Source organism: Micromys minutus (assembly GCF_963924665.1).
Source record: "Micromys minutus genome assembly, chromosome: 24".
Classification (NCBI taxonomy): Eukaryota; Metazoa; Chordata; class Mammalia; order Rodentia; family Muridae; genus Micromys; species Micromys minutus.
In genome coordinates, this window is record NC_137959.1 from 19107485 (window position 1) to 19129613 (window position 22129).

At 48.6% G+C, this 22129-nt stretch overlaps 1 protein-coding gene across 2 annotated transcripts; it reads left to right on the top strand.

Moving 5' to 3' along the window:
• Positions 1 to 5001: 5001 nt before the first annotated feature.
• DRC7 (dynein regulatory complex subunit 7) lies at positions 5002 to 21406 on the top strand (the record flags this gene model as incomplete). Of its 2 annotated transcripts, XM_080937438.1 has the most annotated exons (17): positions 5002 to 5207; positions 5574 to 5748; positions 7152 to 7277; positions 7788 to 7982; positions 10421 to 10579; positions 10838 to 11056; positions 13596 to 13721; positions 14573 to 14645; positions 15383 to 15511; positions 15662 to 15790; positions 16838 to 17058; positions 17997 to 18212; positions 18763 to 18873; positions 18952 to 19062; positions 19617 to 19811; positions 21090 to 21229; positions 21313 to 21406. In XM_080937438.1, 17 exons carry the CDS (start codon positions 5002 to 5004, stop codon positions 21404 to 21406), a joined length of 2625 nt encoding a protein of 874 aa, XP_080793564.1. The 2 variants fall into 2 exon arrangements, with proteins under 2 accessions (XP_080793564.1, XP_080793565.1); XM_080937439.1 differs by lacking the exon at positions 7788 to 7982 and having other exon boundaries at positions 7152 to 7281; positions 10425 to 10579.
• Between the last annotated feature and the right edge of the window lie 723 nt (positions 21407 to 22129).

The following is a 22129-nucleotide window of genomic DNA, read 5'->3' on the forward strand; positions in this document are numbered from 1 at the left end:
TAGTGTGTCTCCACACAGCAACAAGGTGAATTTAATACAACTTAGTGAAAACTTAAGAAAGGAAATGAGTTGGGCATGGTGGTACACACCTTTTTTAAATGTTTATTTTTGAGATTGCAATAAAAACTACTACATTTCTTCTTTCCCCTTCCCTCTCTCCAAATCATACTACCATATACCCCTCCCTGCTCTCCTTCAAACCACGGCCTCTTTTTTCACTAGTTGTATTGTATGCATAAATGTAGACGTATATACATTTATAGTCCTACATATAACTTGTTCAGTCAGTATAATGTTACTTGTATGTATATTTTTAGTGCTGACCGTTTGGTGCCAGATAACCAACTGTTACGAATACACCTTTAATACTAGCACGCCAGGAGGCAAAGGCAGGTGATCTCTGTCTGAGTTTAGAACCAGCCTGATCTAACCAGTGAAATCCAGACATCCAGGGTGACATAGAGAAACCCTGTTTTAAAAACCAAAAAGAAGAACAAAAGGAAATGAAGTATGAACAGAATATTAGCATTGAAAATACATGCACGCAGGCTGGAGGGGAGGGAGTGGCACAGGGCATAGCTCAGTGGGTCAAAGTGTCTACTGTACAAACATAAAGACCAGGGTTGGAATCTCCAAACCCTAACACTGGATGGAACAGTAGACAGCAAGGATCCCAGTGTACCCACAGTGAGAGCGTAGAGACTGGAGGCCTAGAGACTAGCTAGTCTTCTTATGTAACAGCAGCAAGCAACAAAGGAGGAACTGCTTCAAACAAGGTGTAAGAAAGAACTGAAATCTGACATTGCCCTCTGACCAACACACAAGAAGGTGTGCATGCACACACATGCACCCACACATGCATGCACCCACACACGCATGCACCCACACATGCATGCACATGAGAATTTTTAAATGCCAGTAAGCAAAGCAGTACTGATTTTGAAAAATGTCTGCCAGAAAATGTTTGCCTTTGTAGGTGAGGGTGGCGGGAAGTAAATAACTAAAATGAACAAGACCTCCGTGCATGGAAATGGGGCAGTGAAACCTGCCTTCCATTCTTCCTGCCAATAGCATCTGTTTTCCACTTCCTCCTCCTCCAGCCTTCATCCCGGGCTACCTGGCCCTTCCAGGGAATCTGGATACTGTATAATGATCGTTGCACATTCTCTCACCAGCTCCCCTACTGAGTTTAGTCTACTATAGATAGTTAGGATCTGGAATGTTCTTCAAAGGCTTGTGTTTGGTTCCCAGCCTCCTGGCAGATGGTGGAGTCTTTAAAAGGTAATGGCTTCAGTGACTGGAGGTGTGCCCTTGAAGGACACTGTGGGAACCTAGTCTCTTCCTCTCTCAGTTCCAGCCATGGGGCCTTTGCCACACTACCACCATGATGGCACCACAGAGCCAAACACTACAGGGCTTGACTGACCTTGAACCAAAACCTCCAAATTGTGGGTCAAGATAAACCTTCTCTATCTTAAACTTAAATTTTATCCTTTTTTTCATAGCTGCATGGTATTCTAACCAAAATATTATGCTTTACTATTGAGAATTGAGGTGATCTATAATTCTATACTCTGATAATAACAGGACATTGGCAGTATTTCCACAAACTCACTCCCAGCCCTTTAAGAAGCATTATGACCTCTATGGATTCCTTTCTTCAAAAGCAAAGAGTAAAACTTTGTTTTCTGAGACTTTATTGGTACAAAGACAAATATAATCTGGTCTAAACTTGTAATTAGATATTTATTGATAATTCTCTATTTTGTTTTGAGTGTGTAGATAGCATGTTCGTGTATGCATGAGTGTGTGTGTGTCAGTGTATCAGAGTATGCCGGTGTGTGTGTATACATATGCCTGAATATATAAATGTGTGTGTCAGTGTGAGAGAGTGTGTCGGTGTATGTGCAGGTCTATGTGGATGTGTGTGCAGGTCTATGTGGATGTGTGTGTGTCAGTGAGTGTGGTGGTCTGAATAAGAATGGTTCCTATTGGCTCAATGTTTGGATATTCAATGTTCAGTTATTGGAGCTGTTTGGGAAGAGTTAGGGGGTGTGGCCTTAGTGGAAGAGACATGCCACTGAGGGCGGGCTTTGAGGTTTCAAAAGACTCATACCACGAAGACTCCTGCCATTGCCAATGTGCTCTCTGCTTCCTGTTTGTGGATCCAGATGTGAGCTCTCAGCTACCTCTCCAGCGCCATGCCGGCCTGCCTGCTCTTATGCTTCCCACCTCTCTCTGAACCTGCAAACCCCATGTAAACTCTGCTCTAAGTTACCTTGTTCGTGCTATTAATACTGTGAGTGTGTATGAGAGAGTGTCATGTAAGTGTGTGTGTGTGTGTGTGTGTGTGTGTGTGTGTGTATGTGGTACTGGAGAGTAAACCCATGTCCTTCCACAGCTTAAGTGTTCTACCATTGAGCAGCAGGCCCAGCTCCTCTTTAGGTGTTTAGAAGAAACCAGGCAGCTAATATAACGTCTCAGCTTCTGAAACCACCAGGACATCTTCTAGATCATGAATTACTGCGACCTTAAGAGGCCCAGGCTGCCTAAAGCTCACACTCCGCCAGGCAGCTTGCCGCCCTAGTTCCGAATTGGCTTCCAGATGTCTTGGTGAAGGGGACCTCCTCTGTGTCAGGGCAGAGGTAGCTTGTCCCATGGCACCCATGTGACACTGGTCATCACAAAATTACCTCAAGTACACAGAAGACTGCAACTATAAGTTTTTCAAAACTTAGTCTTAATGATGGCTCTCAAGTGCTTCTCTTTTAACCCACTATCCACCAGAGGAAGTGGAAAGGAAAGGAAACGGGGGAAGTGGACCTGTTTACAAAGGTTCTTTGGAGCAAATCTCATCTGCTGTTGTCTGGAAATCGGCAGTTCCGTTCACAGATCAGCAGCTCAACCCACTCAAAAGCTCTTTCAGGGAAATAGCGGAGTCCGGTGGTGGCACAACTTGGCAGGAACAGCTAAGCCCCAGCCTCAGCACAAGTCAGCGGGAGGGACCAGAACCAGCAGGAACACCTGGAGAAGCTCTCAGCTGTGCCTTTCTCAGCGAAGTGAAGATCAGCAAAGACGGGAGAGAAGCATCGCACAGCTAGCTCTACAAGCAAGCCAAGCTCAGTCTCCATCACAGTGTGTTAGGTCCTATTTATACGCCTCCAACATCACATGTCCTTCACGGGTCTTGCCTCAGCACGTGAGTCTGTCTCAGATGACATCGCTCTGCCAATCATCCCAAATCTAAGAAGCACGTCACCAGAAGTTTCCTGGTGTGTTTCTCTCTGTAGAGTCCCAATAAATGCAGTCAACTGCACAAAGTAAGGTGGACCGATACATGCATGTCCTTAGTGAACATGAAACCTTCAACGCATGTTCTTTCATGTACTTGTTTTAGCAGAACATCCTTTCACCTGCGTGTACTTCGGCTAAACGTCCCTTCACGTGTTTGCCTCAGCAAAACACCATTCAACACAACCGACTTTCCAAAGAGCCCTTACGTTTCCATTTCAGAAAGTAGTCGTATAATTGAGAAGCGATAAGCTTTTGACATTTACTACTTATGTTTTTAACATAAGTTCTTCACATGGTGGTTTGAGGGGTATGACTCCCATGGGCTCATGTATTTGAATGTTTGGTGGTCTCCTGTTGATGGAACTGATTAGGGTTAGAAGGATTTCCCTGGAAGCGATGTGTCACTGGGGCTGGGCTTCAAACTTTCAAAAGTCTACGAATTCTCATTTAGCTACCCTCACGTGGTGCCTGTAGATCAGGATGTAAACGCTTAGCTACTGCTCTGGTACCGTACCAGTCAGCCTGCTACCGTGATGATCTGGAATCTTGAGCCCCTTGGTTGCTTCGCTCATGTATCTCTTTACAATGGAAAAGTGAGACAATTCACTGAAGGTTTTAAATCATTTAATAGTGCTGTATTTAACAACTGGCTCACAAAAATTCCTAAAAGGTTGGCGATCATATGTATTAACTCTACCATCCAGTACACTCTGGTAGTATTGATGGTGGAGGAGGAAACTGGAGCCTAAGCAATCACAGGAAACTACACTTCCCAGAAGGCTCCTCTCCCAGGGCCTGCCCTCTGCTGTTACCATAGAGACAAGTAACAGATAGTAAAGCTGTTCTTGGAGGGTAAGAAGGGAACTGGGAATGGCTGGACTTGCTTTAGATAGGGAGGAGGAGGGACTAGGGAAGCAAAGCATTCCTTCCTGGAGTCTCCCAGCCCTGACCTGTCGCAAAGGGCTGTTTTGTGGAGAGGAGAAGGTTGCTGCTGGAAAGAGATACTATGGGTCAGTCAGTAGCTGAGGAAGTAGCCTGTGTGGGGAGTAGTGTTGCAGGTCTGGACCCCAACCCACTTTAATGGCCCAGTCTGTGACCTTGCGCCCCAGCTAGAGCTGACCTGCTCACTGACACCTTAATCTTTCTGTCATGTTTCCTTCCTTGCTCCCTGTCCTCTACCCTCTTCCCTTCTCTAACTCCCCTCTTACATGGGTTTCCAGTCCAGTCAAAGATCTGCTCTCTGCTGGCTGTAGCTTGGATGACTGTCTTAGGCTCTCTAGTCCTTGGTTTTCTCACCTGTAGAATGGGTCGCATAGGACTAACTATGAGTTAGTCAGAGTCTCTTAAGAATGAGGGATATCATTTTTGTGTAGCCCCAGGGCTTGGCACACAATAGGTGTTTAGTGAGCTGTGGATATGTAAAAAGTGCATTACTTACTCCTTGGTTGTCTTCCCTGTGCCTAAGAGGCAGCAAGGGCTTTGTAAATCGGACCAAGCTGCTGGGTTGGGGAGGTCTGTCCGTCCCTGGTGGAAGGGATGCTTCTAAGGGACGTTGTTCTTCCTCTGTGAGGAAAAGTACCTGGGGCCACTCAGCATGCACGAGTGGTCTCAGTGACTTACTTCTTCCTGACAGACAACGGCCATTTTGAACCTATTTCCTTTTTTTTTTTTTTTTTCTTGCAGAGATACCTCTCTCTAGCTATCAGGATGGAGGTCCTGAGAGAGAAAGTGGAGGAGGAGGAGGAAGCTGAACGTGAGGAAGCAGCCGAAAGGGCAGAACGGGCTGAGAAGGCAGAGAGGATGATGAAGCCAGCTGAAGTGAGCAGAGAGGAAACCATCCTGAGCCAGGATGAGCTTCGAGACCTGGAGGAGAAGCTAATGGCCATTGAGATCTCTACCCCAGCCAATCCCTTGTGAGTATCTGCACTGGGGCTTCCCACCCTAGCGCTGGCACAGTCAGAAAGCACAAGGTATAGGAAGGACCAGGGCAGGATGGTAGCATTGGGCTGGGAGGGGGGGCCCATAGAGGGATGTGGTTCAATTTGAGGCTCTGCTCCCAGACTGCTCACCCTTTCCCCAGCTGTGTGACGGGAAAAGGTCGTCAACCTTCGGCGGCTCCATTACTTTGTCTGTGTAAGACTGAGTAGTGGCAGTCTCCACAGAGTTGTGAGAATCAAACGAAGACAAGGCCAAGTCAAAGGCAGCACAGGCACTTTGGAGGTTCCTAGGGTGCCAAGCATGGCCTCACTCAGATTATTGCTATCTCTGCTGGGACACAGGATCACAAGCCAGGCCCCCATTGATGTCACCAATCTGCCTCCTTCCTACACTTCCAACTCGCTGAAGGAGGAGCACCTGCTGCTGGTGGCAGACAACTTTTCCCGCCAGTACAGCCACCTGTGTCCAGACCGTGTGCCTCTCTTCCTGCACCCCCTAAATGAGTGCAATGTGCCCGTAAGCCTGGGGCTTGGAGGGCAGGGCCAGAGTGGGGGCAGGGGTGATGGGGGGATAGGGAGGAACATACCCAGTTCTCCACTGTCTCTGGGTCAAATCATAGCCATTCTGCAAAGCAGGAAGCTCCTGTGAATCAGCTCCAATCTGTCAGGGCTGGAGGAACATACAGACTATTGCAGGGGAGGGGACGGGATGTCTGTGGGATGTGGGCCTGGGATCTGAATTGGAAACTGCTGATGAGCCCAGAGCATAACACATAGTAGGCTAGTGGCCAGCCCTTTTAGTCCTGAGTTAAGGTGTGGTGTTACTATGTAGCCCAGGATGTCCTTGAGCTAGCTGTGGCTTTCAGTGTTGATTACTAACACATTCTAGGAGACTTAAGTATATAACACAGACGGAGAAAACTGAGGCCTGGAGAGGCTCAGGGAGCTACCTGGAGCTATGTGGAGGGAAGGTACTTGCTACCGGAGACCACCCTGGTCACTAGCTACCCCTGCCCAGAACCTCTCTGTAGGCCTCTGAAAAGGCCTCATCCTGGTTGGAGATCTGCATTCCTTGGCCTTTTTTTATTGAGTGAGCTTAGACAATTCACTTAGTGTCTTAGTCAGGGGTCTCTAGAGTACAGACCTTATGGGATGTCTCTACATAGTAAGGGAAATTATTATAATGACTTACAGCCTGCAGTCCAACTAACCCAACAATGGGCAGCTGTGAATGGGAAGTCCCAGAATCTAGTAACTGCTCAGTCTCGTGAGGGTAAGTGTTTCAGCTGGCTTTCTGTATAAGCTGGAATCCTATAGAAGTCAGTTTCAACAGATGTGCTAGCAAGTAAGCACAAGCAGGCAAAGAAGAAGGTCTTCCTTCTTCCATTGTCCTTATGTAGGCCTCCAGCAGAAGGTGTGGCCCAGATTCTCAATTTGGAACTTGTTTTGTCCCAGGCTGGCCTTAAACTCAGAGATCTGCTTACCTCTGTCTCCTGGGATTAAAGGCTTGTACTACCTTGCCTGGGCCTAAGCTTTTAGTGGTCACTATGCCTCAAGACCTGGATCACATTTCTGGATTGTAGTTAATTCCAGATGTAGTCAAGTTGATAACCAGGAATACCCATCAGACTTTGCCTCTCTGGGCTTGAAAGGAAGGTCTTTTCCTCTGTCCTTCCAGCCCAGATCCAGAATCCATTATCCACATGAAGTGATGTGAACGCATGCCTCTGCCATTCCCACCTCCACTGGCCAATGCCAGACCTTTCCAGCAAGAGACTGCTCCACTACCCTGAGGCCTGTGAACCAGGTCTCTTCAGAGTCCCCCCTGAGAATTCAAGAAAGGAGGCTAGACTAGCCAGGCATGGACCCTCACAGGTCCCTACTATACAGCGTCCCTGGCAAGATCTCTCTCTCTTGCAGAAGTTCGTGAGCACTACCCTGAGGCCCACACTGATGCCCTACCCTGAACTCTACAACTGGGACAGCTGTGCCCAGTTTGTAGCTGACTTCCTTACCATGGTTCCACTGGCTGATCCCCTCAAGCCGGTAAGTGCTACTCCCTGGTTACATAGGGCAAGCCCAGCAGGCTTAAGGCAAGTCTGGGTGATAGAAGGTCAGCCAGGTTCCAGCTTTCTGAGACACCCGTAGGGGAAAAAGATAGAGAGACAACCCAAAGGTGCATAGTGAACCTGATCTCTCACCTGCTGGACTTGCCTCAGTCTCCCTTTTTAACTTTAGGAGGGACAGCAAAGAGCTGGGGGATGCCAACCTGCCTATAGCCTTCAACCCCATCTTTGGGCTTCCGAAAGGTTCAGTCAGCTTTTCATTGAGAATGGAGGGAGACGGCAAAGAGGGGTGAATGAACAATCATTGACAGAGGATGAGAAGGAGAGCCCACCAGTTCCTTAAAATGGCAGACACATGTAGGTTCCATGGGTCTGTTTGTGGCATGTCCTCGAGAAGCTCTGGATGCAACAGGGACTCTTCCCCTACAAGTAGGTGGTTGAGTGGTGGTTGACAAGGGACCTGTGGAGCTGATGGGTATGCTGTGTTCAGCCCACACACTTATACTCCTCGACCACCGTACTCAAGTGCCAGAAGGGGAACTGCTTCGACTTCAGCACCCTGCTCTGCTCCATGCTGATTGGCTCCGGCTATGATGCCTACTGTGTCAATGGCTATGGCTCGCTGGACCTGTGCCTCATGGACCTGACAAGGGAAGTGTGTCCGCTCACCGTGAAGGTCAAAGAGGTATGCCTGATGCGTGGCAGCCCAAAGAATGCACAGTCCTGTCCATCCATCTTAGATCAGGGCCCTGCCCTGGCCATGCTTAGAGAAAACAAGAACTGGGTCTCTGCCCTGATCATTCTTAGGGAAGTGAGGACTGAGTTCTGCCCTGGCCATCCTTGGAGAAGCAGGTCCCCATGCAGGCTGTCCTTATACTTATGGCTTCCTGCCCCATCCCCATGTATCCGTTGTTGCTCCAGGCTCCCTATTGCAAACCTTTGGTGATTTCTCTGTCCTCAGCCCCACCCACAACCCAGTCCCTCTTGCCTTGTCTTAGCTTAAGTCATTGTGCTGCCACTGGGCAAATTTCATGACTCAAATGGCTTCTTCCTCATAGACAGCCATCACAAGCTTACCCACTTCCCCTGGCAACTGATAAAAGCCTGTCCTGTCCTTTTTATGCTTAAAAACAATGGCCAAGTGAGTGCTTGATTCTTAGCCCTCCTCCCACTCAGACAGACAGACACACCTGTTATAGTTTCAGGACGGATCCAAAGAACCTCATTCGTGCTGTGCGAGCATGCTACTCTGAGCTACATTCCCAGCCTGTTTAGTGGGGGAAAAGTTAGCATTGCCCCCAGCCAGTGACATTTAAGTTTTCTGTCTGCTCGTTGAGAACTCGATGATCACCAGTTTCTGCAAACAAAGAAGCAGTTTTCAAATTTAAAAATGTTAAGGTTAGCATATGAAGTACTGAGAATAAGTGTGGTTGTGGTCGAGGGTAATGAACATCTACCCACATATGAACATATATGTATATGTTTCATGCCAGAATCAGACAAAACCAACAACAAATAATCTCTTTATACTTGAGAAAATACCATACAGAATACAGAAAGAGCTTTCTACACCCTGGGTGGATTCCAGGGCTCTGTGACTAGAGTCAGTGATAAGAGTCAGGCTCCTCTGCAGCTGATAGATGGACATCCAAGGTTCTGAAGCACAACTAAACAGAGGTTAAGGAAAGAACTCTACATGAGCTGCCAAGGTGGTCTTCGTTAGGGTTTCTCATGCTGTGAAGGGACACCACGACCATGGCCCGCCCCCCTTCCTGGTTTTTCAAGACAGGGCGTCTCTGTGTAACAGCCCTGGCTATCTTTGGGCTTGCTTTGTAGGCCAGGCCAGTCTCAAACTCAGAAATTCCCCTGCCTCTGCCTCCCAAGTGCTGGGATTAATGGGACCATGGCAACTATTTATAGGAAAAACATTTAATTGGGGCTGGCTTACAGTTTCAGAGGGTTCAGTCCATTATTGTCATGATGGCTTGCAGGTAGACACGGTGCTGGAGAAGGTGCTGAGAGTTCTACATCCCAATCTGCAGGCAGCAGGGAGAGAGAGAGACAGAGACAGATAGAGAGACAGTCAAAAAGAGAGACAGAAAGAGAGACAGACAGACCCTGGGCCTGGCTTAAGCATTTGAAACCTCAAAGCCCCTAGTGACACACCTCCTTCAATAAGACCACACCTACTTCAACAAGGCCAAACCTAATAATGCCACTCCCCATAAACCTATGGGGTGGATTTTTATTAAAACCTCCACATAAGGGATGAGAAAATGCTCTTTTACATTTTTTCCCCCTTACATGGCCTCTGAGCTCACACCTCCTGGCTTTCTTGTTTCAGAGACAATGCAAAGAATCACATTTATATCAATAAGTAATGAAGGTAGAGATGACAAACAGGTTTAATGTGGGCTTGGGTTGACTCAGTGGCTATTCGTGGAACTCTGGGTAGTTGGTAATTATTACTCTTAGTATACAGAAAGATAAAGACGGCATGGTTAAGAGGAAAGTGTGATAACATTTTTGGAGCCACCAAAAGTGATAACATGTTTTGGAGGATGGAGACCCAGGGATGGAAGCCTGAGTCTGATCCCCAAGACTGAAGATTGTATTTCTTTCACAGTCATCAGCCCACCTCAGCAGCTCCTGATGAGTACTTTCCTGGGAACACATATCATTATTTTGTACTTAATTATATACACATGTGCACGCACATACATGTAGAAACACACACACTCACTTTTCCTTCCTGGCCCAGAAAACTTGAACTTGGAATTAATGTATGAACTCTCCCAAGGATAACCCCTGAAAACCCATACCCCAGACTATCTGCCCCACCCTCTCCCATGGGAACCCGGTCAGCTACGCTGTGCGTACGTTTCTGTGTGTATGTTTGTGTCATTCGTGCTTAAATATTCTTGAGTCAGGCTGGTGGGGAGGTCTTTCCTACTCTCTGTTATGCAGCCAGGCTTGATCTGTAAAGAGGACCCTGACTCCTACTCCTTCCTGGAGCTGGGGTGACAGCTCCCTCTTCTGTCAGGGCTAACCCCCCCCCCCATCCCATTAAGCCTTCGAAGAGTGCAGGTGGAAGTTCGACTTTCCACTCTTCTTGGGTGACAGGTAGCCAAGAAGAAAGAGAAGGTGGTGCCTAAGAAATACGCCATCAAGCCGCCCCGGGACCTGACCAGCAAGTTTGAGCAGGAACAAGAGGAGAAAAGAAAACAGGAGATCAAGGACCTAGAACAGAAGCGGCTTAGGGAAGAGGAAGATCGCCTCCTGGTGGGTCTTCACGGCCATGCACCCTGTCAGAGCTGGTCACTGTGGGCCCAATGGATAAAACACACCAGGGCCACAGGCCTTCTCTTAAGATTCACCAAAGTGCCCCTTACCCATTGCCATTCTTGGGATGAAATCTCACTCAGGGAACCCCAAAGAATGAACCACAGATATGGTCCCCCCCACCACCACCACCATTTTAGTGGCTGAAACCTGGAGTTCTAAGGAGGAATTTTGGTGGTTCCCACCTTCCCTGTGCAGGAAGCAGAGAAAGCAAAGCCCGACCCCCTACATGGCCTGCGGGTGCACTCCTGGGTCCTGGTGCTGTCAGGAAAGCGTGAGGTGCCTGAGAGCTTCTTCATCGACCCTCTGACTGCACGCAGCTACAGTACCAAGGATGATCACTTCCTGGGCATCGAGAGCCTCTGGAACCACAAGAACTACTGGATCAACATGCAGGACTGCTGGAACTGCTGCAAGGTGTGTGGCGGGCTGGGGGGTCGGGTAGAGACCAGGGATGGGGGCTGTGGGTGGTCTGGCCACCTATCCCCGATAGCTGGGTTCTGCATGATGGAAGTCCCCAAATCCACACCCCCGCCTATCAAGGATGATTCTGGCAAAATGAATTTCTCCAGTTGTGTGCATCCTTTTTAACCCATGTGCTATTGATTTATGCAAATGAACTCTGGGTGGATGCATAGCACATGTGTACATCTAAAGTGCTAAGCACACTGTCCACCGAAGGCCCTGCTTCCCCACACCCAGAATAGGAAAGAATACAGCCTACATCTCAGGAATCCTCTTGTGTAAAATGCTTGCCACCAGCCCTAATAACCTGAGTCAGATACTAGGGCCCCACATGGTGGAAGGAGAGAACTGATTCCTGAAAGTTGTCCTATGAGATGCATATTCACATTGCACTGTATACACACTCGAACATGTGAATACATATGCACTTGCACTTGCGCACATACACACACACACACACATACACACACACAGAAAGGTGCACAACTGTAAGTGCACATCTTATTAGATTGGTTTGTGATAATGAACTCCCCTATATACCAGGACCTGCCCACCCCATCCAGTAACCCCTCCACCCACAAGCTCTATGGTAGAGTGGGTGCTTCTCATGTACAGGGCCTGGGTTGATCCTCAACATGGAGACATTACTGAAAGGTGGGGGTGGGGGCAGAGCAGGTGAGATGGGCTATGGGGGCGGAGCCAGTGCTGACTTCTTAAGGGGTCCATCAGGTTATCCTGATTTAGACAGTTCATCAGCTGAGTCATACAGTGTGTGTTCTTAGTGTTGGATGTGTCGAGTTATGGAGACGTTTGCTCGATTCATCCATTTTCTGCGAGCAATGCTTTGCCCGTTTTTAGTTCATTAATTTCCTGTTCTTGAAGCAAACCAGAACCTGTTTTCCTGTTTTAGAGTGGCATGTTTAGATCGTTTCCAGCATGGGAGTATTTGGGATAGTGCTGCAGCGAGCATTTCCCTACCTGAATTTCAGGGAACACATACATACCTGTTTTTGATGGGCCAAGACTTAGGAGAGTCACATTCCATTTCAGTAGTTTCTTCCCATTTTGCAAAAATGACTGTATCAGAGCAGCACTCTGTGAGAGTCTGGACACCCTTCTGTTCCTTACCAATACTCAGTGTTTGCTTGGGAGGGTCTGAGATGGGGTCTTGGTCCAGGCCAGGTTGCCCTGGAGCCGTGGTCTTCTGCATTAGCCTCTGAATGCTGAGATCCCAGCTATGCACAGGGATGCCCATTTGTTTTCTGTCTTTTTGTATCAGCCATTCTGTGAGCAGAAGGTGATGTCACATTGTTTTAAAACTACAATTGCCTTTTAGAATTCCTCATATCCAGGAATTCTAAAACCCACCTATTAACTCTAAAAATTAGAAAGACTCCAGGGCTTTTCTATCTGCATGGTCAGTTTTAATCCTCTTCTGGGTGACTTTCTATAGAATCAATGTTGTTTCTTCTTTGGAAGTCATCTGGGTCTAGGATTCTCTTTGTGGGATGCTTTAAATGACATATTCAGTATGAATAACTCATTTATTTTGACAGTGCGGGAGATGAACCCCAAGCCTTGAATATTCCAGGCAAATGTTTTAGCATCAAGATATGCACACCCAGCCCAGGACATTTATTCTTGAGCAATTCCTGGTAGTTTCTTTCTTTCTTTCTGTTTTTTTTTTTTTTTTTTTTTTTTTTTTTTTTTTTTTTCTTTTTGAAAACTTGGTCCCTTCCTTCAGTCTTTTATTCCCTGCTGTATGCAGAAGCCCTCCTCTCCTTTGTTCCTTCCCTTTGTTATGTCTACCTCTCTGTTCCTACTACCAGGTAGGGCACAATACACAGGAGGACTCCTGGGACATGACAGGGCAGTGAATACAGGGCCAGGGCTACCTCCCAATGGCTGCATGCTCTCAGTCTCCTTTGAGCAGTTTTATTCAGGCTCTGATCTCCCTGTAGAGCATGTCACCTTGGGAGATGATCCCACGGAGGAAGCCAGTAGAAGGGACCCCAGCCCTCTTGGTTAGCACCTTACCTGCCACCAGAAAGTGCTGCAGGCTAGGAACTTAAAGAATAAAAATTCTTTGATTTACAGTTCTGGAGACTGGACATCCAGAACTGAGGACCTGGCAGGGCTGGTTCCTTCTGGGATCTCCTGTATCCTCCTGAGTCCTGAGTAGTACTTGGCTCCTGGTTCCTGGCTCCCTTAGTGATATACAATGTCTTCACGTGCAAGCTGTTCCCAGCAGGGGCACTAATGAGCCTCTCTGGACATGACATAGGATTTCTTCCTTGGGAAATGAGATGATGGGATAGGAGTGGGGCCTCAGTTTCCCTGTTGAGATGAAGAATGTGGCTGGACTCTTAGAGACTAGATGGAGCTGAGATTCTGCACATCCCCTGATGGTCTTAGGGATAGCCATTGCCCATTAGGAGCAGGCACGGTCATGGAGTCCAGGGGTACGCTCAGTTGGCTTCCCCTCCATCAGGACTTGATCTTCGACCTGGGAGACCCCGTGAGATGGGAGTATATGCTCTTGGGGACCGACAAGCCTCACCTGTCCTTGACTGAGGAGGAGGATGAAGGGCTGGATGATGATGATTATGAGGAACTGGTGAGTCTGGTAGTGTGGGGGTGGGTCAGGTTCTTCATTCCATTCTGCGCCAGGCAGCCTGCCAGACATCCCTGAAAACATGTGCCTGTGTGGGGAGTGTCCAATCATACATTCTTCAGAGCAGAGGGGTCCCATCTCTTTGGAGTGGGAGCCCCAGGGCCCACTCTGCTAGCTCCTCTTGTCACCACTGTGATTCTTCCATCATTCTTTCCTTCTGATCCTATCAGGTCTTCTAAAGACTAGCCTGGGGAACCCCCTCATCAGCTTTCCATCTTTCAACAAGGGTGTGGGGGGTACTTCCTGCATGGGGTCCTGTGTCAAAAAGGAGAGACATTTTTTTGTGGCAAATAAAAGTATACTCACAGAAAATCTTGAGTTTGGTTTGAGGATCATTTGCCTAGATCAGGCCTTATTTCACAGACGTGGGAAGAACAGCCATGCAGGGCCCAAGACTTATTCACAACATCCTTTAGTTCTCCCCAAAAGGCCCAGTTAACAGCTAAGGAACCTAGGCATAGAGTGGATGAAAAACTTATCTGGTACTAGGTATAGTTAAAGGTTTGGCTCCCTCTGACTCAGGATCCCCTCTCAAGTAGCCATCATGGCCACAGTGATTCAGCTGGAAGGGTGGGATGTAAGAGCAGGTGCTACCATCTTAGACCTGGCAAGTGGGGGGCAGGGGTCCACCCAAACCTACTCCTCTTCTCCCCTATCCTGGATCATCTTCTGACTTCTTGCTTCTGGGGAAAATGACAGTCCCCTCAGCAAGTCTGGGTGCAGGGTAGGGGGAAGAGCTATGCCATGGCCTCTACTCCAAGGCCCTGGCCAGCAACCATCTCTTTTCCTTACAGGGCAAAGAGGAGGAGGATAAGAGCTTTGACATGCCATCTTCATGGGTCTCCCAGATTGAGATCACCCCAGAAGGTCTGTGTCATTCACTGGTTCTCAGCCCACAGCTCAGCAGAGATGTCATAGATAGAGGTTTCCTGCGCCCTTCTTTTCACCCCGCCAGCTCTGTGCCCAGAGCCTGACACTATCCCGCACACAACTGGACTGTTCACATCATGAGCACCAAGGTCTGGGACATGGACTCTTCCCTTTCCCAGAGCCCCTGTTCAGAGGAGGCCATGGGCAGAACATGTAGTATATGGTGCAATGGGGCCAGGCTACAGAAAAAAAATAGGTAAAGAAGACAAGAGAGTGGGTTATCTTTTGCCCAGTGTCTACATAGGCCCACCTGGAAATGCTTAGACTCAGAAGAAGGGCATAGGCTGTTCCAGCAGGTAGCAAAGTGCTACAGAAGTGGTCCTGAACTCTGGGGTAGGAACACACATTATATCCTAGATAAGGGATGGAGGCAAAATGGGCCTTAAGAAGTAGCGGCCACTGGGACTGGGTTTTGAAGGATCAGATGTCACTCTTGCATGTTGTTGTCGGTGGTGAAGAAAGGAGTGGCTGGATCAGAGATATGATTCTTGGGCAGCTCTGGGATGCTGGCTAGCCCAAGAATACTTCGGGAAGATTGAAGCCAGTACTAGTGAGTATTTTCTTCCTCCTTGGAGCTGGTTGCAGGCCTGGGGGCACTTTATAGGTAATGCAGAGAATGGATGAGCTTCCAGGAAGGGTAGAAGGAAAGACCTCAGCTCCCTCTACATCCACAGAGTTTGAGACCCGTTGTCCCAGTGGGAAGAAAGTGATACAGTATAAGAAGGCACAGCTGGAGAAGTGGTCCCCATACCTCAACAACAATGGCCTGGTGTGTCGTCTCACCACCTACAAGGACCTACAGTGTAAGGCACCTTGGGGGGCACGGAATGGGGGAACAACCCAATGCTGTGCTTGTTGACTCTAAGTAAATCACTTCTATTTTTTTTATTGTCTGTGTGGCAGAGGCCAGAGGAGCTGGTCTGCCTGCAGCATCCATCTTTGTGTCCCCACAGGTACAAAGGTTCTGGAGATAAAGGAGTGGTACCAGAACAGGGAGGATATGCTGGAGCTGAAGCACATAAACAAGACCACAGGCCTGCACAAGGACTACTTCAAGCCAGGCCATCCCCAAGCGCTGCGTGGTGTGTGGATCCCATTGCTGGGCAAACCAAGAGCCGTGGGGGAGAGGTGTTTACATAGAATGACACTGGTGGGAAGAACCAGCCCTAGGTATCGCTGAGGTTCTTGGGTGGCAAGCATAGACATTACCTCTGACTCTAAGATAAGGTGGTGTGCAGGCAGCCAAGGAAGCTCAGAAAAGGAAGACACCGTGGCCATCGGCTCTCTAGGAAAGCCAGGGACAACACATGCTGTCCTGTGACTGGGATCAGGCCGAACTCTCCACCAGAGGGCGCATGAGATGGGTCTGAGAATGTTGGGCAGTAAAACCAACCAGCACCACCAAAAAGGCAAATGCAGGAGCGGAGTGGCTTTTGCACGGTTATGGCTAGGAGTCCATGAGATTGGGAATAGGGGGAAGAAAGAATATGCTTCCCGAGATCCATATCCTACCCCAGACTTGAGCAGAGAAAAGTCTGGAGCCAACACACACACATGGAAAGATACCAACCACATTTGGGAGTTGTAAGGTTCCAAGATTAAAGCAGAAGGGACCATGCCACATCCTTTGTGTGGGCAAATGGTCCTACCCTGATATGTTTGCTGGGGGTTGAAGGTGGCAGAAAGTTGTGCCCTAGCGGTATCAGCAGGTTGCTCTTTTCTTAAGAATAACTGAGCTAAACGTGTCAAAGATATGGAGATGTAGCTCAGTGGGAGAACACAAGCTTAGCATGCCCGAGATTCCGTGTTTCATCTCTAAACAGCTACAATCATGGTCTTAAAATGTGAGCACATCTTTACCTGGTAATTCCTCTGCTGAGAATTTGTTCTTAGCAAAGGCTGAGCAAAAACAGTAAATGCATGCTATAGCCATTCATCATGGTGTTGTTTATAAAAACAAAAAATTAGATGGAACCGTAATGCCTAGAAAGTAGGGGTTGGGTATATGCCCGATACTCATGTGTGCTTCAGAACTTCCTGGGCCAGGGATTGGGTGACAGAGCCAGCTGCCATAGCTCTTGATGCTCCTTCAGCCTCTCCCCCTCCCTTTCTGCCCCCGCCCCCCTTAGTGCACTCATACAAGTCTGTGCTACCTGAGATGGACCGTGTCATGGAGTTCTATAAAATGATCCGTGTGGATGGCCTGGTAAAGCGGGAGGAGACACCCATGACAATGACCGAGTACTACCAAGGACGCTCAGACTTCCTTTCCTATCGACACATCAATTTTGGACCCAGAGTCAAGAAGCTCACCCAAAGCAGCGCAGAGTCCAACCCAAGGCCCATGGTGGTGAGAATACACTTGGGCTGGGGACTCACTGCCCACCCTCTGTGGCAGATAGAGGGTCCTCAGGATCAGGGAAGCCCTGACTCTGGGATGGTTATTAATGCCTATTAATGGTTATTATTTAAAACCCTGTGATTTTGCCAGGGCTCTAAATACAAAGCAGCCACTTTAACAGATGCAGACCCCTGGGCTTTTTAGGGCTAAGCCGTGTCTCTAGCCACCAGACAGGGAAGCACGGTATGAGAATGGACATGGCTCACTCAGTAAAGAGTAGTTTGCTTTGTAATCATGAAGACCTGGGTTTGATCCTCAGCACCCAGGAAAACAGCTGGGCACTGTGACTCACATCTGTAATCCTAGCACCAGGGAGGCAAACGTGGGCTTTGTCGGCCAGCCAGTGAAGTTAAGCCAGTGAGGTCCAGGTTCAAGTGAGCCCAAGTTTTGAGACAAAAACCCTGTCTCAAAAAACAAGTAGGAGAGCAAACAAGGCACACACACAATCTGTTCTTGAGAGTCTTTTAAACTTTATTGAGATATGAGGGGAGGTTAGAGTACCCGTTTTCAGCTGCTTTGCCTCAAATTGAGCTTTGTTTCCTCTAAGATGCTACAGAGTTCTTGGCCATTGAACTTCCTAGCCACACACCAAAGATGCTTCTTTCCATAGTAAGGGATAACTGATACTGGGACAGGGTTTCTGGAGAGGTGGAGAGCTCCTCACCCCTAGAACCAGACAAGCAGAGCCTTGTGGAAGAAACTGGAGAAAGGCCCAACACCATGTAGGGGCTGGGTCCTGAGAACTCACATAGAATCCATTGTCTTGCCCGAAAGGACCAATCAACAACTCGAACTCCTGGACTCCTGGGTATTGAGAGTCCTTCCCTCCTGCCTACAGAGCATGCGCAGAAACCCCCCTCCCTCCTCTGTGTGTTCTGGCCACACAGAAAATCACAGAGCGGTTCTTCCGAAATCCAGAAAAACCTGCAGATGAGGATGTGGCAGAACGTGTGTTTCTGATGGCGGAGGAGCGCATTCAGCTCCGCTACCATTGCCGGGACAACTACATCACCGCATCCAAGCGAGAGTTCCTGCGGCGCACGGAGGTTGACAGCAAGGGAAATAAGATCATCATGACACCAGACATGTGCATCAGCTACGAGGTGGGTTGGTGACCGCATGGCACACAGGATGGTTGGGGGCACACTCTGAAAACTGCCTGCAGCATCTTCTGGTAACTCAAGAAACCCCAAGTGTTAAGACTACTCTGGGAAACCCATCTCTGTCCTTGGTAATGCGCAAAGCTCCCATCTGAGAACCTTTCCCTTGCAGCTGCTCTAAAAATCATCCCATATCCACCAAAATGAAAGCACAGCTAGCTCAGACTTCTTCATGGTCCCTACCTGCACCTCTGGGGAACCTAGACCCCAGATCTTAGGGACCTGTCCTGAAGGTGGCAGGATATTCTTATATCTAGGATCTAGGATGGTCTCACCTTCCTATTCTAATAGCATACCTGTAAGCCCTTCTGCATCTTTCTGTGGTCCCTCTTTATTACTATGTTTTTACAGAGAACAGCCCTGAGGCCTGGAGAGGTTAAGCCCCTTGCTTGAGGTCACACAGCTAGAAAAAGGGAGTAGATTTAAACCAAGTGGTCCCTAGACCTGCCCTGGTGCAGCCTCCCTGTCACTGTGGTGGTTCTGGTTTATTCAGGTAGAGCCAATGGATCACACCAAGAAACTCCTCTACCAGTATGAGACCATGATTCAGTTGAAGAATGAAGAAAAGCTGTCCCGACATCAGGCCTGGGAGTCAGAGCTGGAGGTAAGGTCCTACCAGACAGTAGAGGTGGCAGGGAGAGGGGGCCTTCGTTATGCATTTCCTCCATGATGCCCGATCAAGGTGCTGGAGATCTTGAAGCTTCGTGAAGAGGAGGAGGAAGCACATACGCTGACCATCTCCATCTATGACACCAAGCGCAATGAGAAGAGCAAAGAGTATCGGGAGGCCATGGTGAGCCTCCCTGCTTTCCCCAGGTCTCCTTCCTGGGAGCCCTGCCTCTAAGGTAGGGAGAATCTTTGAACCTTTTGTAAGGGATGATGAGGGAATATGTTAACCCTCTGTAAGGCATGAAGTCACTGGTTGTCAGGTGAGCATTCTTGGTGACTATCACCTGCCAAACTGACTGTGTTGATGGGTCACCCCCAAAGAGCACTTAAGATCCAGGCTAGGTGTACTTACCCAGGGCTGTGGCCAAATAAGTCTCTAATCCACCACCATTCACTGTAAGCACCTGCTTTGGACTGGCAGGCCTGAGCTATGTTCTTTCCAGACCTGAGCTGGTCTGTTTTCAGAAGAGGAAACTAAGGCTCAGACTGATTGATGAATTTGCATCAGAAATAGGAATTACATGGCAGAAAGTTATAAACATGGATAAAGAGGCAATCGTGTCTCATAGAAACCCTACCCTAGGACCTGGATTTAGGGCCTGGCTTTGTACAACGGACTGAGCTGCTTGGGAGGTCTCCCCGATATCCTGGTCTTTCAGCTGGTTCCCTGGCCCACAGGAACGTGTCATGCATGAGGAGCACCTGCGGCAGGTGGAGGCCCAGCTGGACTACCTGGCCCCATTCCTGGCACAGCTCCCTCCAGGCGAGAAGCTAACACGTTGGCAGGCAGTGCGCCTCAAGGACGAGTGTCTCAGCGACTTCAAGCAGCGGCTCATCGACAAGGCTAACCTCATCCAGGCCCGATTTGAGAAGGTGTGGCCAGGGCCCTGGCAGGGGAGGTGACCTTACCATCCTCAGTTAGAAAATGAAACCCGAGGTCTTTGCTCAGTACCTCACAGATATGCAAGAGACAGATGAGCAGATGAGTGTGTCTGTAACCAGGGCTTCCAAATACCCGATTTCTTCTCCCCCTTTGTTATTGTACAAGTGGATGGATGGCGGGTAGGTGAATATTCGTGGCTAGGTGGGTAGCAGGGTAAATGGACAAGTGGATGAATGGGTAACTAGGTGGGTGGTGTGGGCCGGCACAGTTAGATGTGCGGTGAGGATTAGGGGTGGAGGGTAGGTGGGTGGATGGATGAGTGAGTGATGGTATGGATGGGTAACTAAGATGGGAAGACAGAGGGATAGAGGAGTGGATGGGTAGGTTTGTGAATGGATGGATGGATGGATGGATTGGATGGATGGATGGATGGATGGATGGATGGATGGATGGTCTATTATAATAGCTCCTAGTCCTTGGCCTGTTTCTGTGAGACAGGTGAGGTACATACCATGTGGTCCCCAGGCAGTGTCTTGGTCTGCACAGAGTGCACAGAGAAATGGGACGGAATAACCCTTATTTCTGGAGACAAGCTTCTGGGGGCTCTGAGCACATCCACAACTTATGTAGATCATGTAGTTATTTTATGTGTATGGTGTTTTGTCTGCACGTGTGCATGTAACACCACATGCATGCCTAGTGCCCTTGGAGGCTAGGAGAGGTCATCACATGTCCTGGGATTGAAGTTTCAGATAATTCTGAGCCTCTGTGTGAGTTTTGGGAATCTAACCCCAGTCCTCTGGAGAGCAGGCAACGCCCTGCTTTTTTTTTTTTTTTTTTTTTTTTTTTTTTTTTTTTGAGGCAGGATCTCACTCTATAGCCTTTGCTGGCCTAGAACTTAAACTCACAAAGATCCATCTGCCTCTGCCTAATGAGAGCTGGGACTAAAGGTGTGCACCATCACGCCCAGCTGTTTTGATTTTGTATATAAGCTGCTAGGGGTGGAAGCCGGGGCCATGCACTAAATCACACCCCTAGCTCCAACTGTCTGTTTTGACCCTGTTCTGATTTCTCGCACACACTGTCCTTCAAATCATGACCCCAGCAGTTCCCACCCAACATATTTTGTGATGCTCCAACTCTATCCCTTTCCTTGGGGGCCGGGGTTGGAATATTGTTCTCTTGGGGCTGCCTGGTCATCTATGGGCCTACAGCCTGGATGCAGATCAGTTCACACATTCCCCATGCTCATCCCTGTATGCTTCTAGGAGACCCAGGAACTGCAGAAGAAGCAGCAATGGTACCAGGAGAACCAGGTAACCCTGACGCCAGAGGACGAAGACCTGTACCTGAGCTACTGCTCTCAGGCCATGTTCCGAATCCGAATCTTGGAACAGCGGCTCAACCGGTAAGGGGTGGAGCCAGGAGGACTCCTGGGAGCACTCTGATAGCCTGGCTATCCCTCACCACCTCCTTCCTCACTCTGCTCAGGCACAAAGAGCTGGCTCCACTGAAGTACCTTGCGCTAGAGGAAAAGCTCTACAAGGACCCACGATTGATAGACTTCATGAAAGTCTTTGTTTGATGGTCCCTCATGGGACTGCGGTAGACCCTGCCAGAGAATGGAGTCCCTCCCTTCTCTCCAGCCACTGTGATCCTATACCAGTCTCACCGCCACACTACCTCCCTGTCCCTAACAGCTTCCCTCAAATAAACACATATTCTATTTGCCATTTATACCCCAGTGTTTACCTCTGGTCTCCACCACCCTAAGTCTTTGTCCGTCATCTTCTCTGCTGGATTACCAAGTGTTTAGCTCTCCAGATGGTTCCACAGCCACCTGCCAACATCTGGTTAGAGCTCGATGTGTTGATGGTGGGTCAGTTCATAAAGTGAGAACGGCCTGCCTAAGGAGCATACCCCAGGACTGGGCAGCTTGATATTAGAGGACAAGGGACAGAATCCAAGTTCCTCTGCCATTTACTACCTGTGAAATGGAGCTGGTGATGTTTCCTAAAATAAAAGCACAGAAAACTGGGTATAGTAGTGCATGCCTGTAATCCCAGAGGAGGTGGAGGCAGAAGGATCAAAGTTCAAGATCTGTTTCAACTACATAGGGAATTTGAGGTCAGCCTGGACCACATGAGACTCTGTCTTTTAAAAAAACAACAAAACAAACAAAAACAACACAAAAAGTAAAGAAAACCTTGCCTGTAATTTCAAGGGCATGATGGCACTCACAGCCACAGTGGTTGCCTGTACGACCTGGGCTAGTGACTAGGCAATCATGATGGATCAGGGAGGGACT